The 18,164-nt window shown below is 34.4% G+C and overlaps 2 protein-coding genes across 2 annotated transcripts; one reads left to right on the plus strand and one right to left on the minus strand.

The window, feature by feature from the left end:
- Positions 1 to 699: 699 nt before the first annotated feature.
- Positions 700 to 17,535, minus strand: LOC113502794. The gene is made up of 2 exons (XM_026884490.1): positions 16,199 to 17,535; positions 700 to 2,906 (listed from the first exon to the last, which is right to left on the minus strand). Exons 1-2 carry the CDS (start codon positions 16,270 to 16,272, stop codon positions 2,153 to 2,155), a joined length of 828 nt encoding a protein of 275 aa, XP_026740291.1. The 5' UTR covers positions 16,273 to 17,535; the 3' UTR covers positions 700 to 2,152.
- Positions 2,919 to 11,573, plus strand: LOC113502793. The gene is made up of 6 exons (XM_026884489.1): positions 2,919 to 5,005; positions 6,598 to 6,706; positions 6,784 to 7,097; positions 7,290 to 7,363; positions 10,902 to 10,999; positions 11,403 to 11,573. Exons 1-6 carry the CDS (start codon positions 4,795 to 4,797, stop codon positions 11,446 to 11,448), a joined length of 852 nt encoding a protein of 283 aa, XP_026740290.1. The 5' UTR covers positions 2,919 to 4,794; the 3' UTR covers positions 11,449 to 11,573.
- Positions 17,536 to 18,164: the final 629 nt, after the last annotated feature.

An 18,164-nucleotide genomic window follows, 5' to 3' on the forward strand; every position in this document is an offset into this window, starting at 1 on the left:
TTGTACATTTAAATCTTATTTTAAACGGAAGATTTTGATATGTGATCAACACTTTATGTAATTTAATCAAAATTAAGCTAAAAGCATTTAAAGTTTATTTTGTTTTTTGTTCATGTTTAATCTTTATGCTTTATAGACTCTGAAATTTTATTTATATTTAGGCCAATAATTACGTAGGCAAATTAATATAAGTTAAATTTCATCATCGTAATATTAGTTTTATGAGGAATCAACCTTAACATAATGTTATCCAAGTCTTAGTTAGAAATTGATGTTAACCAAATATTTATAAAAATAGACGTAATAGGTCCTCTTTGTATTTTTCTCAGATGGTATTGAAATCGAATTGTCAAGTTACTGAGCCTGGATGCCTACCACCATTTTGTTTTCTTTTTTTGTGAGGCATGGGAACCATATTGAACAAGAGCCCTCTTAGGGCAGTAAGTGGGTAGTGGCTTACTGACTTAATCTGAACCGCCATGCGTCATCTGCGTTTTGGTGTCTTATATATTCATGACGAAGAGCAGTGTCTGCTACAACAGACTTACTTTAAAAGAAGGTGGTAGATGCCCTGGCCTTACGAGGAAACCGATTTTATGAATAAAAAGCATTGAATAATCAACTTTTGATAAATTAATAAATATACTGTATACTTGTTGGTGTTTTTATTACAAAAAATACATAGGTACACCATGTTTTTTTTTTAAACGGTGCTCTTTATTTTTTCTGTTAAAAACAGATTTTTTTTCTTTTTTTATTAAAAAGGACGGATGCCATTTTTGTATAGTGCCTTCTCCTTCAGTAAGTGTGACGTCGTAGCTTTGTTTCCATGCATATTTGGTAATGTTTGATGTTTCATAAATAAGTATCGCTCTTTATTTTTATTCCTTGGTGTCTGCCTCGCATGTTTTTTTATTTCTTTGGCATCAGGTACTATCGCTTCACTCAACTATATTAGTAAAATTTCAGCGTGTATAAACAATGTTTATGTCTCTTAATTTAATTGTACGGCTCACCACATGTCAGAAAGACAATAATGAATCTTAAGTCTGTTACACAAAGGTGCTTTTACCATATTTCTCTGATGTGTGGACGGTCGTATTGAATTTTCTGTACATTGTAAGCATGTTTAGTTGGTAGTAAATGTTTAATATATTCTTCTAGGCGAATGACTGTTTAAGTAATGTTATATTTTTGTGATAACTCTTGTTTCTATATGACGAATTAAATGTGTAAATTTCCATTTGTTGTTTTTATGTATAGTGTTACTGTCTTTAGGTTTATTTTCAAAATTGCCGTTTCGAAACAGCGTGATAGCGCATTACACGGCGTAGAGTGGCGTCTCTTTCGCACACATGCCATATTACTTGAGGAGGTGGTAGAAGACCCTCAGTTCTTAAGTTAAAACACATTGTTAATTTTTCTAAATGTTTTTATTTTTCTTGTATTCTTCATATAAATAATAATGAACTATAAAGTACGTTTAAAATGCCTGTGATTATAATTTGGCATTTGTACTTGTAATAGGTCCTAGGTAAATACTGACTTAAAAACTATATTTGTCTCGCTAAAACTTGAGAAAAGCGTCCAGCGTTTCTCAAGTTTTGGGTAACTAACATTGGAAAATGTTTTAAATGCTAGAATTCTCATATAATACATTCCTAATGACCTAAATAGATTACAATAAATAACTACTGAACACTTACATCGGTCAAATATCTTTACAATGTTCGGGGATCTATTAAGATCTATTACTATTATGTTAAGTTTGCAAGAACTTTGTCGCATTACAGGATAACGACGTTATCATGGCAAAACCCAGTATCAAAAAAGGCTATCAATAGAAATGTATTGCCAATAACGTCAATCGCGTCCAATGGTAGAAAATTGCGAGGATTATAATACGCTACTTATGATTGAAAGAAGTCATTCTAAAACAAGCTAAATTTTTGGACTAGTCTTAAAATTCCTACCTAGTCTCCTATTTACATCATGTTTTTACATTTTTCTCATGTTTATGAGACAAAGAAGATGTAAACAAGCTATAACGAGTTTTGATTGACCTTCGAGGCACATTAGTCCAACATTCCTCCTTACACGATCTGTAACAGTTCGGTGGGTACTCACGAGCTCGCCAGAGCCAAATCAACATCTAAGAACAACACAAAAAGTATTCTTCGGGACATCTCGGGACACTTATTTGTAACTTCACACAGTTCCATATTTTCTCGCACCTGCAACGAGATCTAAACCTCCTTTTTCCGGGATTCGCGATCAGGTTCTGCGAAAACGATCCCGGATAGCTGGACTTCCCGAAGTAGCTTAGTTTGGGGATAAATTTCGGGAGCGGTGGTCTCGTGGTTTCCACATCCACTTCTGTGGTTGCTGTAGTTTCCTCTTCGTACTTTTCCGTCACCAGTTCGTCGCTCACCGTCACGTCTTCGTACGTACTGCTCTGATTCTCATTAGCTATGGTGTCTTGGAGAATGCTCTCCGCGGGAGTGATGTCGGTATCCTTAATCTCTAGTACGATGACGTCAGTTTTATTGACGTTCACCTCTTCAGCTACTTCTTCAGTAGGAGTTGGAGTCTCTTCTGTTGTGCTTGTAGTAGTTTTCGGTTTAGTTTTTATAGAATATATTCGATCAGAATAATTGTAGACTGGTTTATCAGGTGTTTTCGCTGTAATATTCTTCGTATTTTCGGTGGTAGTAGTATTGCTTTTGGTATCTATTGTACCAGGTATAGTGAGAGGAACATTTTCTATCTTTGATTCAGTTTCTGAAGTAATGGTGTCTGGTCTGGGTTCGTCTAGCTTAGCTTGACGCGTGACGTAAGTGATGTTACTGTCCTGCTGTGGAGCTGGGAGCACTATGCCAACGCATAGTAGCAACAGGAACAGTTCTCTGAGAAATAAACAAAATAATTAAAAAAGTTAACAAATCTATACGTATGAAATGAGTTTTTTTTTTATTGGCATATAAAATACCGTTTAGATATCTATAACCAAAGTTTTCGTATGCCAAAGGTTTTGAGTTTTATTTGTAACACGATAAAGCAACACATTTCATCAATATCCATAAAAATGTATAATTCGTAGCTATTACCAAATAGGTTTGTTGACCATCTAATGTATACAGTAAACTGGTTCTAGATGTTTTATTTATACGCATAACAGCATAATATCATAAATAATAGCGATAGCCGGTGTTATTTCTAAGACGCAAATATACTATCAAAACGTGATCTCGAAATTTTGAAAGAAATGTCTATTGTGTAACTAATTGTATCGGAAGGCATGTTAAACTGTGGGCTGCAGCTGTTCCTACATGTTTGACAGCCGCTAAGGGTAGTCGTAACGGCTAGTAGGAGGTCTGGCAACCAGTAGGTACTAGAGGCATCGTGTTGCCCAGGTAATTGGGTTGAGAAGGTCTAGCTCTTAGCTGCATCTGATCAAACTAGAAGCTGATCCCAGTATAGTGGTGGGAAAAGGCAACATAGTCTGTACTGAAATTAATTTTATCTTACACAGCTGCGTAGCTAAGACTGTTGTCGGCGGCTAGTGTGGATAGTTAACGCATATACCAGACCACGAAAAAATAGGCTCCCCAGGATGATAGTAATACGGTTTATAATAGAACTGTTTCCCTTTAGCCAATTGTCATCCCTAAAATGATTAACGTCAATAGAAATAACATTCCGTTTTGATTAATACGTGACTTAGAGGTGCCTTCTCCATAAGTACAGGAGCATTTTCTACTCTTGTTGAAATTGTAGATGTGTTACCGACTTCTTCAATCGTGTAGTAAGCTAAAGCAGAATATTCTAGTTAAGTCCTTTACTAAAACGATCAAAACAGAAGAAAGATATTTAGAAATTATGTAATATAGACCTATGTAACACTTACGAGCGGTAAATCTTTTTATTCATATTATTGTGTTTTATGGTTTTAAATCACTTAATGTGCATAACACCTTTGATAAGTTTAATGAATGAGTTTTAATCTTGTTCGCACTTCGACTCATGTGGCTGGCTCGCAGCGCAAATAATATTTTAATATTAACAGCCGGTAAGAATTATAATTTTGTCTTATCCTTCTCACGCCTTGAATAAAGACTGCACGAATAGCCGAGTGGTTGAGATCACCAATCCACTGAGCACGACGTGTCGCGGGTTTGATCTGCGTGTAGGACAAGCGTTTGTGTGATCCACGAACGCTTTTGCCGAGCCTGGCTATTTTGGTGCATCTGACTTGAATGTTTGTGAAAGCCCCCCTTACTTCGATTACTTTCCCTTTTTATCGGGTCCCAGTGTCCAAATTTTCCATCTGTGCCTAGTACCTACTTAGATAGGAAATACTTGGTCTTTTATAGTACTCCGTAACCATAGAGTAGTGACGGAACCCTATCTCTGGGGCGACGTTGCCTATTTCGTCGGTCACCGGCGGAATAACAATAACTAATAAAAACCGAGGAAGCAACGGTTGGAACAGACAAAAATTCGATGGGCGAACTTTTGCAATTGTTTTTCTATAACCTATTCTTAAAGAACCCTCAGTCCAATATGCCCTGCATTGGTTTTTATTATTCATAATTTACACGAAACGTGAAAAAGGTTGGAAGTCAATGAGTTCATAATATTACGCCACTAATCTTAAGAACAATACTTTTAGTAAGGCTTTGCGTGCAATATAGGACCAAAGATACGGTTTTTATTCGTCAAGCGGAAAATAAGTTTCATATGAACTTACTCTAACTCTCGTACAACCCTTTTTTTACAGCTAAAATGTAGCCTATGTCCTTTCTCAGACTCTTCACTGTATCTGTGTACCAAGACAGAGAAACTTTAGCTTTTATAATATTAGTGGCTTTTTCAGTGGTATGGCTGCCGGAATGCCGATCATACTTACAAAAAAGCTCAAAAAACATGTGGGCCATCACCCCACCCCCGAAACACAGACGTGACGACCTCTTCCCCCCTGAAGATAACAATGAAGGTTACAGGGGTACGTAAACTAAGATTAAATAACATTAAAAGGAACAGGTGGCAAAGAACCGCACTGGAAAACGTATAGAGAAACTAAAGATTCCTATCAAGGAGGTAGGCAGAGAGATATTAATGTTAACAATAAAAAAACAGAAACGCTATACACACTGACATCAAATAAGGACTTGAGAAATAAGGTGCTGCTACAGCATTTTGTTCTGATTTACCATAAAGCACCTACATGCTTATGAGTCAACCTAGCCATGGAGCGGCTACCTATTTACCGACATACCGGTGTGGTGTCTACTTGCAGCTCCCATTAAGCCCGTGCTAAGTGATAAATAGAGCAGTATACATACTCGGTCATTATGAAAAATGCCCAATATGAGAGTGCAATTTGATAATAATTATTCAAATAATCAAATTGACCGGGCACTAGACATATTGCACATCACCTTTTGGGCGAAGTAATAATACATATTTAATTACATTTTTTATGGGTAGCAATAAAACGAGTAACTGTAAATTAAAATTTCAAGTGTCTATTTATAAATTAGGGTTATATAATTACTAAGTGAGCGACTGACTGTAAATGACGAGAAATCAACAGAACAGTATCGAAATGCGAGTCGTTTCATAGGAGGTCGCAGTTTTAACCTAACCTAACCTAACCCAATATTAAAATATTTTATTGATTATGTCCTCACTTAGAAAAATCGATTCTATCTTAATATTAAAGTTCTCTGTGTTTCCGGTTAACATAGTAATGAAGTCGCTCGTATAAAATTTTAAATCACAATCCACTTTTTGTAAGCCCGTTCTGGATTTTATTATTAATCAATATTCGTCGTTAGTTTAGTTATTTTTTTGGCTTACTCAAATGCATACTGCTCAAGATATTAATACAGTATGTCATCATCAGTCGCAAAGCTTTTTTTAATCGCTCGTTTTATAATTCCCCTTGTTATTGTTATCGTCATTTAACTTAAAATAAACTAATTATTAAAACACTTAAATAAACAGACTAATTATTTGGAATAATTACGAGGGATTTCTACTTTAAAACACAACTAGTTTTTGCATTTAAAACTTAAGGAAAATCATATTAAAAAAATAACATAAAATACCTATAATTAAATGTAAAGCAAAAATTTCACAACAATCTTTGTTTTATAGAAATAACTTATTATTATGAAACATAAAATAAACTGCAGTTTGAGCAATCGGACTCATTACTACCCACGTATAATAAACACCTTCTCTTAAAGTATAAAATATAAATAAAACACTAGTATCAAATTGCCCAACTGTCATGAAGCAATATAATAATGACCGTGCAATATGATAAATAATCACTTAGCTCGATAAAGCTAGACATTATTCATAATACTCGGGCATTATAAATATTGCCCGCGTTAATCACCTGGTCAATAACATACCTCCTATTCTAGAATAGCAATTATTTCAAATTTAATCCAACTGCCATTCATTCATACGCCATTGTAATATAGCAGAATCGGGGCCCAGTTCGCCTAACTGGTTACAATATATTTTTAAGTACAATTGATTATTTTGTTAATAATTGGTCCTAATTACATTGTCAAATTGTAGGCGGTGACGGAGTTAATTACGGATTACATGAAATCAACATGCCACAAGTCGGCACGGCCACGTATAAAATGACTGCTTGTTATATTATAGCGAACACATATTATAGCTCGTGAGTATGGTCCATTTAGAGGAAACCATCTTAGTTATTTTTCTATAAACTTATTTTATTTTCCTTTTTCTTTCAAGGTTGAAAGATTTGAGAATGTACTACGATAAAAGATATTTTTATGAAAACAATATAGAATACGAAGTGGGATATATGACAAACGAGATAATAACGAAATACCAAAAAATGTTAGAATTGTTTTATATGGCTCAAAAGCGATTCTTTTTCAATCAAAATAGGAATTTCGCTCCGTCTACATACATGATATATTTGTACACAAACATATTGGAGATGGCCACAGTCATAGGTCATCTGTGTAACATGCTTCACGAACTTGAGGAAAAATTCAAGAAAGCGCCTAAATCAGGATTTCATGACTATCACTTGGAGCTTAGTGAGTATTACTAAACATTTTAAAATGTCTATGTATTTTTTATTGAAGTATCGTTGAAAAAGTCTTCAGTTATCTAGGTAGGTAGGAGCTATCACCGCTTAAAGCATGCTTATAGCTGACCTTTAAGACTTGTTGGAAGAAGCCCGAAGGTGACAGAGACAACGGGTGCGCAAATAATTGCATTTGTTTCAGAGAGTAAGTACGACATGAACGATAAGAAAAACCGACAGCGTGCCATTGACGCGTTACAAAAGCAGTTGGCAAAGGCAGGGGCGGATCTATTAAAAGGCTTTTTGGGCTGCAGCCCAGGGCCCCGCGAATACAGAGGGCCCCCAACCGAACTGAAACCAATAGACGATATTGTCAATAATAAAAATTATCTAGAATTTTAAAAAATCCGATCATTAGGTTGGCAACACTGCGATCAATCAACCCGAGTGCGCATCTATCAAATGGAACGGGGAATTCCCTGTCGCTTGTTTTCAGTCGGTGTATTCCGTGTATAGTAGTGTCTATTACTGGGGACTTCCCTCCGCTTATCGCCCGACGCAATTTTGTTATTTTTCCGCACTTCTGCTATAGTCGACTATATTAACGAATTGACTTTGTTATTGTTAGAAACGTGTTTAGTGCGTGTGTTTAGTTTACTAAGTAATAGATAACTTAAAAGTTATAAGGACCGGACCTTTCTTTTAATTTACTAAAATTGAAAGTCTTCAGCATAACTAGACTTCCTGCTTTTAATAGGCAGTAGGTAAGTAAAAAGAATTATAAAACATGACTTTTTATTTCAGTTTTCAAAACTAAATGAATCAAACTCGTTCGATATTTAATTATAATTTGTGAATTGCTACACTCATTACAAAGTAGGTATTAAAATTAAAAGTTCTATCCAGTTCTTTGTTTATTTTCAGAAAAATATCTTATTTTACAATATGTCTGCTAGAAAATATAAAAGTGGAGCTGAAAAAAGAAAATTACAGTTTAGTCGAGAACAAGAAAGAAATAAATGCGCAAAAATTGAAACTTTTTTTAAATCGGAACATATAAACGCGAATGAAATAGCTATAAATCCATTAAAAAACGTAAAGGAAGGTATTTTATGCGAAGAGAATCTAACCGATGGCAGCAAAAAATCGCAAAACGAAGAAAAAAATACAAGTGATGAAAATATGCAAGATTTTGAAAACCAGAAAAAAAATACCAACGATGAAAATGTGCAATATCTTGACTTCCAGCAACCCTCTGGTTCCTCTGAAAATGAAATTGGTGTTCAGCAAAAGGGAGGTAATACCGAGACCGAGGTGGAAAGAAATTTAGAAAATATTAAGTTTGAGTTTGAGAAATATGTTGACGTGGGCTTGTGGCCAGATTTGCTGAATAATGATTTTATTAATTTCGTCCTCTCACATAAAATGACTGACTTTCAAAATAAAGATCCGAAGAATATATATTCAGCTTCAATGAGGAAATATAAAGAACAAAACAGATCTTTTTCAAATAGGTATTTCACTAGAAAAATGAAAAATGGCCAATTACTGGAAAGATCTTGGTTAAGTTATTCAAAAAGAGTTGGTACTGTTTTTTGTTTGACTTGCAAACTTTTTTCTAAAACTCCTTCTCAATACACAACCGGATTTTCTGATTGGAAACACATAGGATTTTGTTTAGAAAATCACGAAAATTCTAATGAACATAAGAATTCAATGTTAGTGTGGTTGACACGAAAAGAAAATAAGTCTGTTTTAGACAAGCAGCTTCAGGAGCAATTAAATAAAGAAACAGAATATTATCACAATGTCCTAAAACGGGTTATTGCAGTGCTAAAATTTTTGAGTATAAGAGGCTTAGCACTTAGAGGTTCCGAGGAAGTATTTGGTTCTCCACATAATGGTAATTTTATGGGTGCTCTAGAGCTATTGGCAGAATTCGACCCATTCATACGTGAACATATTGAACAACGAGAGCTGCGACCAAACCCTGTAATATCATATTTATCAAAAACAGTATATGAGGAAATAATTGAGATTATGGGTAAACAGATAATTAAACAAATTATAACTGAAATAAATAACGACGACACAAAGTATTATTCAATTATGATGGATTCAACCCCAGATCTGTCTCACGATGACCAACTTGCTATTGTATTACGATACTGTTTTCGGGGAAAAGTGTATGAAAGATGTGTATCTTTCATTAAAATTAGTAGTCATACTGGCTTATATTTATTTAATATTCTACAAGCCTTTTTGGAAACAAATGGACTACTACTGGATAATTGCAGGGGACAGTCATATGACAACGCTGCTAATATGGCCGGAGTCTACAATGGTGTACAAGCACTACTAAAAGAAAAAAATAAATCCGCGGATTACGTGCCATGTGCTGCGCATTCCCTTAACCTAGTTGGTCAAGAATCCGTGAAGGTTGCAACCGAAATTGTAAATTTTTTTGGAATAGTGCAACAAATATACGTTTTCTTCTCTGCTTCGACCCATAGGTGGGAACTGTTAAATCGTGAAACAAAACTAAAATTTACGTTAAAAAGTTTAAGCCAGACCAGATGGTCTTGTCACTTTGATGCTGTCAGAGCTTTGAAAAGTAATTATGATGGCATTATGAAAATTCTCAATAGTTTCGGCGAAAATGACGATGAAAAAGTTGATTTCCGAAAAGAGGCACGAAATTTATTTAATAAACTGGCGAAACTAGAAACTGCAATTTTGATTGTTTTTTGGGAAGAAATTTTGGAGAGATTTAATGTAGTTAATAAAAAAGTACAGAGCCCTGGTTTAGACATTGGTGAAGGCAATAAGTTAATTGTGTCATTAAAAGAGTTCGTGAAAAACATAAGGCAACAATCAGATCAGAAGCTAAAGGAATACGAAGAGAAAGCTAAAAAATTAAGTACTAGTGTGGGAACAGACTACAGTGACATAAATAAGAGACGCATTACTTTGAAATTTTCAGATAAATCTACAGATAAAGTCTCAGTGAACTGCGCAGAAAAATTTAAAAGAGACACGCTTAACGTTGCGTTGGATAAGATGATTATGGATTTAAATAATAGAAGCCAAGCCTATGAGACCTATAGCAAAAAATTTAAATTTTTAATGGATTTGCAAGACAAAAATCAGGAACACATAGATATGGAAAGTGTACGTAATATTATTGATTATTATCCAAATGACGTAGACGAACATTTAGTGAATGAGTGCATTCAGTTGAAATCTTACTTACTGCAATCTAAGACAGAGTCTTACACCTCTTGCAGTGAAATTTTTTGGCTAATTTATGAAAAGAAACTTGTTGATGTTTTCCCAAACTGCTATACTATCTTAAAGATTTTTTTAACGATGCCGATCACTAGCTGTGAAGCGGAGCGTTCTTTCTCCAGGATGTCGTATATAGAAAACAAATACAGGACAACAATGTCGAACTATCGACTAAATCATTTATCAGTTCTTTCGATAAATTGCGATTTAACAAAGGACCTACAGTGCGATGACCAAATAAAAGAATTTGCAGCACAAAAATGCAGAAAGGTTGCTTTATAATTTATTTAACATAACCATTTATAACCCGTCAATTTATTTTGCAATAAATAATGTTTTAATAAATAAATAAAATTTTTGTTTTCCTATTTTCTTCTTGTACTTAACATATATTACATTACATATACCTACATCACTACAGAAAACAGTTTCTTGTCAAAATGGCAATTAGTTGAGTAATTAGGTAGGGCCCCTAAGCAGTATTAGCCCAGGGCCCCACAAATTCAAGATCCGCCTCTGGGCAAAGGAAAAGAGGAAGCGGGCCAAACAGAGGAAGAAGCAAAGAGAGAAGAATCTGTATATCGGCTTCAAGCCTACTACGCCGTCGAGGAAACAAAAGAAATCGTTAGTATCGGCTTACAAATTTAATTTAGGGCCGATTTTTCAATCGCCAGATAACTTCTACCTGAGGAATAAATATGGCGGTTTGACATATTTTCCATACAAAAGCTGTACTATACGTCTAACTTATTCGTCAAATAAAAATTATCTGGCGATTGAAAAATCGGCCCTTAATAGGATTATCTGCGGATTATCTTCCACGACTCTTGAATTTGATTACGCAAATGTAAGTGTATGTAGAAAAGAAATAAGATTAAAATACCTTGTAAAGATAGAAGAAGAAAACAGACGCCTTTTTATGACGCGACGTACGCGTCTCAGTTTACAGGTGGAAGGTACCGAAATGCAAAAAGAAGATTTAATTATTATTATTATATATATTATAGTAATACTAAATTATTTTCAGGAAACGCTGGCCTTTGCATTACGGCTGGTCCATCGAAAACTGGTGAACAATATAATCATGTGACGTTGATACCTAATTGTAAAAATGATATTGACATTATACAAGCAAGTAAAGCGTCCTTTGACCAAACATATTACATCGACTTAATGGTTTTTCAATTAATATAAAACATTCATTTCAAGCGTATCTGTTTTTTTCATGAACTGTTTTAGCTCTATACTAATATATAAAGCTGAAGACTTTGTTTCTTTGATTGTTTGATTGTTTGTTTGAACGCGCTAATCTCAGGAACTACTGGTTCAAATTGAAAAAATATTTTTGTTTTGAATAGACCATGCATTGAGGAAGGTTTTAGGCCATATGCCATCAGACTGCGACTAATAGGAGCGAAGATACAATGGAAAATGTGGAAAAAACAGGGAAGATTATTCATCCTCGAGGGCTTCCGTTCAAAAATACCTAACTTATATCTTCTAACCACGCGAACGAAGTCGCGGGCAACAGCTAGTAACAGTCGATCACAGGTTAAGCTACGCCTGATGCGATCGGCCCGTAGATCGGTGATCATCTTTGTCGTAACGAGTTGCTCCAAGTTCCGGAATTAACGCTAAATTTTAGGTCCCGATCATACACTTTTTACAGTTATAAGGGGGGGGGGAGTGATGGGGGCAGGGTAAAGGCTACATTTTATCCTGGCATTTCCATGGAAACGGGAACCATTACGCTGTAGTACTAGAATAAATTATACAGGTAAACGATCTATTTCGTATAATGGGTAGATATCATTAGGAAGACCGGATAAACTAGCTAGGTAGGTTTCATTTAAAATCGTTTGTTGTTATAGCGGTAAAACAAATATAGGTAATCTATGGAAATTTTAACTATCTAACCATCGCAGTTCACGAGATAGCTTGCTGACAGATGTACGGTTGATCAAATAGTGAGGTTTTTAGTAATAGAGTTTCATTTTACCTCTTTGGTTCGCAATCATAAAAACGGTAGTGTTACATAAGACAAATGTTGACAGTCCCTGACCCAGTGGGTCTTGCCGAGAAGATGTTTGTCAGTCAAACGCTAAACAGATTTACGTAATGTTGACGGAAAGTGGTGCAAGGCTTATTTTTAAACTGTTTAAAAAAATATCGGTAGGAAGGGGTGAATAGAGGTATTTTTGAAAATTCTCAAGCATTTCATAAAGAAATTGTTTTTGAGCATTAAAAGTAAGAAAATGTATGTGATCCCCTAAAAAAATACTAGTTTCTGTTCACCCCGTTTTAAGGTACGATTTTATCAACGACTAAGGACCTGCTGCTCACAAATGTCCTTTCATTATAAACCCTCGTCGCGAAAGGTAGAGGTATTAAAAGTTTGACGAGTCTGTGTGTGGCATCATGTAGTGATTTCTTTTACTTAAAATAATATCTACAAAATGTGCGTTAGAGAAAAATACTTATGGCCCGTCGGAATAGTTTCCGATATATAAAAAAAATATGTTTAGTCTTCATCTAAATTTTTTGTTTAAATACCCATAAGAAGCGAGACACAAATATGCGCAAAGTGTAATATTTGTTCGTTATAAATACCGGATATTGTGAAAAAATAGGCCTCGAGCGAGATGAACCCGATGAACACTAAGGAGTTCCGTACAAATATTATGAAGATAAAGAAAATATCAGAAAAAAAATTGGTCATCAGTCAAATTTATGACCTTACCAACCGTTACCAAACCGCGGCTTAAATTATTTGTTATTATAGCGGCAACATTATCTAAAAAAAATAGACTATTGAGGCATTGCCGGTTTTACCACTTAGACACGGACCCCTAAATACCTTATTTCCCTAAAATAACTAGTTTAAAATGATAATGACTAAACAGGTAACATGACAACAACCTACTCGAAGGTATGACAAGATCAAATATTTAATTCGCACATATTTGAGGTTACATAAGTTATGAGATGATGGCGATTCTTTATTTATAACTAATTCGCGTGAACATTGCGAAATTACAACGACATTGACATGTTATAATGAAAAGTCTTCAAGGTGACGTGAGAAAAAAAATAGCTGAGAAAAATAAGAATCTAGCTAATAGAATTTAGTCAGGAATATTGTAAAATCAATTGTTTCCTAGGTTTATATTTTTTTAAGACTCGAAAATTTAGTAAGACCTGACTAGGTACTTTTTCCGTTGACCTCTGACACTTGTTACTTCAGGCCCGTTCCCTTTTTATACATGGAATGAATGAATGAATGCACGCACGCCTAGAGCACTTAGGAAGCGGTGGAAGATGGGCTAATTAGAGTGCTGTCTAATGGTTACGTGACTTCCAAGATGTGTCACTGTCACTCTCATCCTGAGGGTACTGTGTTATAATTTACCCCCTTCTTTTTAATTTCCTTCCCGTAGCTAAATGGAAGAAAACTCTCACTATTTGCAAATGAAAGCTTGGGATCACGGAGCTCCCTTTTCTTTTGTTGGGTTTTCCTATTTGTGGGCACTTTTTACCTAAAAAAACTGTTAATCCTTGTATTTCACTAACATTTCTTGCTCCCCATCCTAGGTTGTGAAATCGGCTAGGACTGTTAGTAGCGTTGTAACAATAGCTGCAAGATATCCTATCCGCTTCAACTGTTACAGATGTACCAGTTTGATGGACTTAGCTAGATATATTATACCCTAAGAACTGCACGATAGATATGGAGCCAATATTGTGTAACCGGAACTCAAGGTTTCTTTAAAACATTCGTTCGAATAAATTGATCGGGAAGAACTTCAAACCCCAAAGTTAATTAAATCGGAAATTATGTGGACCCTGACGAGAATAACTTATGAGAATATGAACGAACATGATTCTAATTTGAAGTCAATAATTTGGTTACAATTTATTCAAATATCATTATCATTTACTTTCTTATATTTTTTTGATTTATGACAAAGGTTTTTAGCCAAGAAACCTATCAGCTCACATGAGTTAAATATTATCTTATTTGGGTTACAAAATATATTACAATATGGCTATAGGTGACTATAATAGATCCATTGAGGTCTAAAAATAACGACTTTGCTGACATAGTTAAAAGCAAAGTCAGCATAATTGTTCAATGTTCAGTCTAAATAGACATTATATCATTTTTATAATTCCAACCTTGCATTGTTTTAACGTTCGTATCCCAAAGATGTGATCGTAACAAATTATAATGATTATACAACCGAATTTACTTCATTCATTATTGTACGTTAGGTTTAATAATAAATGTAATTGTTGATTTTAAGGCTGTGTCTATAAATTAATTAAAGTTCATTAATCTAATTCGGATTGTAGGAACTTATTTTGTGATTTGTGGCTTCCCACGGTAGTGTAGGTAATAAATATAGGGAAGTAAAACATTTTAACTTCAAGTGCATATTTCTGGTAAAAATTACGGACATTGATGCTTTATTATTTAGTTGTTTTTGACAAAGCTTAGAATATTACGGCTGAAGTTACCCGAGGATAAAAATAAATGTTTTGGTACTGAGCTATTTACCAAACTTTTAAAGTACGGGAAGGCTGGAAGGAATATTCATAAGGAATACTCAAAGTAATTAGTTGAGTTATGATGGGACTTGCGATTTCGCGATTTGTATTTACAATAAGGAGAATTTAAGAGCTAAGTTTGTTTTTGGTCTAGCCGCAAAATTTTTACCAATAGGGAAGATATTTAAAATGGGACTAAAGGTTCAAATCCAAAATTTTAACTTTCAAGTTGCAATTACAACCATAATACAGAGACGTCTAAATTACAGACTATTGGAGTTAATATTAGACCTATCACCAAAATTAATGTGAACAGAAGTTGACGCACTATTAATATATTCGACCACTTTCAAGTTTTTATGACGCAGTAGCATCTCAACAAATCAATTAGCAAAATACAAAACATGTTTTCGAAAACATTTGTAAGTACGCAATGACCGGTTTACGCGCGCTTTTTCGGGACCACAGACAAAAATAATGGCGTTTTAAACGTTTTAAGTTTTTTTTAAACTTCCAAATTTGCCCTCGTCCGTCTAACCATGAAGTACGGAGCTACTTATCACTATAAACAATGGATATCTGTTAGCTAATCACTCTGTCAGTAATTAAACGCCACATAATGCCGTTCCCCGCTTATTGTCTAAATAACAATGAATAGTTTTTTCTTCAAATACAATATCGTTGCGTTTTATCACTACTTAGCTGTGAATGCGTGTTTTTAATTGTACTTTTCATGTTTATTAATGATTTAGTACAATCGCAAATTGATAATGATAGACCGGCGCCGAGTGTTGAAATGATTTTAGATCGGATATGTAGGTACACTTTTTACTGATTGTGTATTGTGCATTGTAGTAATTTAGTCTAACTGAAAAGTACCTATGTGGTGAGTAGTTACATATTCACTGTTGCTAGTACGGTCATTGTTATGGTACTGACGTTGAAGATTACTTTTAGAAAAAAAAAACGTTATTGATAATGTTTTTAAATATTTTATCATCACCTAGATAACAATTAGTACACAAGCTAGATTCAGGTACAGAAGGGCCTTGTGTTACAAAAACAAAATAATTTTAAGTTAAAGCTTATTTATTGTCTGACGATTTAATCGTTTTTTTTTGGAGTATAATAAATAAAGATGTAATAATCTCAAACAACTCTAGATTCTAAAATAAAATTGTACTAATTTTAATACGACAATTTGTTTAAACTTGAACTTTACTTTAATTAAAGAATCATTAGTAGTTATACAATAATATAAAAACGTGCACTAACCGGTACATAGTTTTGGACAGCGTCGCTCTCGTGCGATTCTCAGTAAACAACGCGAAGAGATGCGGCACAGACATTAAAAACAACCTATTTATACAAAACGACACTGTAAATACCCAGCGACCAACGTGCAGACTTGCCGAGTGCGTATGTTTTTTTCGCGCCAAACGGTAAACGACTGAAGGCAAAGGCAACCGAGCATACAGCCACTCGAAGAAAAATGGTAGGGCGTGGGACGGAATACCTATGATATTGACTTATTATTTTTAGAGTTCTTAGCTGAATTTAATAGGCTTAAAGCCTACGAATTGTTTATTTTGTATTCAATTCTAAGGTTAATCTGGTAAGTTAGGAAATGGATTAAGACTTTTTTAAGAATTAATCGTTGATAACATGCGTTAACAGCTTTTGTTTATGAACAATGACAGGAGTCACGTTGAATAAACTTTTATAATATATTTTATTTTTCGAAAAAATCTGTGCATCATGCCTATTGTCTATTTTCTGTCTAGAGTTAATCACAGTGTCATGCAGATTGACCATGAAATTCTCATATCCTCAATATCCTTTTATAGATTCAAGATTACCCTTTTATAATATGTATATGTATTGTACTGTACGTGCGTATATGGCTGAATTCCTCCTAAAAAGCGAAGATGGTCCGACTTGTACGTTTTTTGCATGCTTTGAAATTCATAGATCAGCTCGGAGGAAGAAAGTTCACCGGATCAGCTAGTTCGATTAAATTACCGGACCGAATTACACACACTGCTGGATAAGCTGTAAAAAGCCTCATCTCATACAGAAAATTGAATTACCCAACGGCCACATTTGTCATTTCCTTTTTTCTTAATAATATTGTTGAAAAACTCTAGTACGGAACCCATGGTTGCTATTGTATTCCATTGTATTTATATTTATAATTGGCTGAACTTGAATTTGGTTCCCATCCGTTGTGTAAAGGAAACAAACGAAAAAGATACCGGATGTTGTAGTCGTACGTACTGCTGACTGTTGACATAATTATGATTAATAGTTTTACGAATAGTCCGAGCATCGAGTTAGTAATCGATGAGGTACATTTTATATTTGTACGAAGTATAAATATTTGTAAAACGTTACCTGCTGTGATAACAGGTATCTTAATGTGTACAATGTTGAACAAATAGCTCATTTCTGCAACTGACTCTAAATTGTATAAACCTAGAATTTAGATACATAGGTACAGAACCAAGTAAGCTTTTCATTTTTTTCTTAAAAAATTTCATAACGTTTAGAACATTTCAATTGTGAAATGTAGGTTACGGAACGCTAGAACTGAGATATCGCTGTCTGTCCGTCTGTCACCAGGCTATATCTCATCACTACATAGTATAAAACAAAGTCGCTTTTTCTGTCATGTGTCATGTTGTATGTCCCTATGAACGCTTAAATCTTTAAAACTACGCAACGGATTTTGATGCGGTTTTCAACAATAGATAGAGCAATTCTGGAGGAAGGTTTTAGTGTATAATAAGTTTAGGTTTTGTGTAAACTGACAATATTACAACGATATTAGTTAAACATGTCGGAAAAAATTAAGCCATTCGAGAGCTTTCCTCGAGAACGCTGCCAAAACCTTTTGAGTTACAACAAAACTATGTATGGCGGGTTTGTACCTCTTTAATAAATCTACAAAAAAGTCCGCGGTGGTATATGTCTATCTTCCAAGGATAACCCACAATAACCATTTTTATGTGTTTTCTTAATACAGTAAAATTATGGGTTATTTACGAACCTATTTTTAACAATACAGTATTAATCCTTATCCAAATAAATAAGTTAGATATATTATACATGTAATATAGAACAAAATTGCCTTTTACACTACACCAAAAAAGTGAATAGGTAATGAGTTATCGTAATATTAAAATCTCCGCGCGAGAAATTAAAAATCGATGAAACGTAGCGAAGATATCGTTGGCATCTA

The sequence above is a fragment of the Trichoplusia ni genome, chromosome 18, assembly GCF_003590095.1.
Source record: "Trichoplusia ni isolate ovarian cell line Hi5 chromosome 18, tn1, whole genome shotgun sequence".
Classification (NCBI taxonomy): Eukaryota; Metazoa; Arthropoda; class Insecta; order Lepidoptera; family Noctuidae; genus Trichoplusia; species Trichoplusia ni.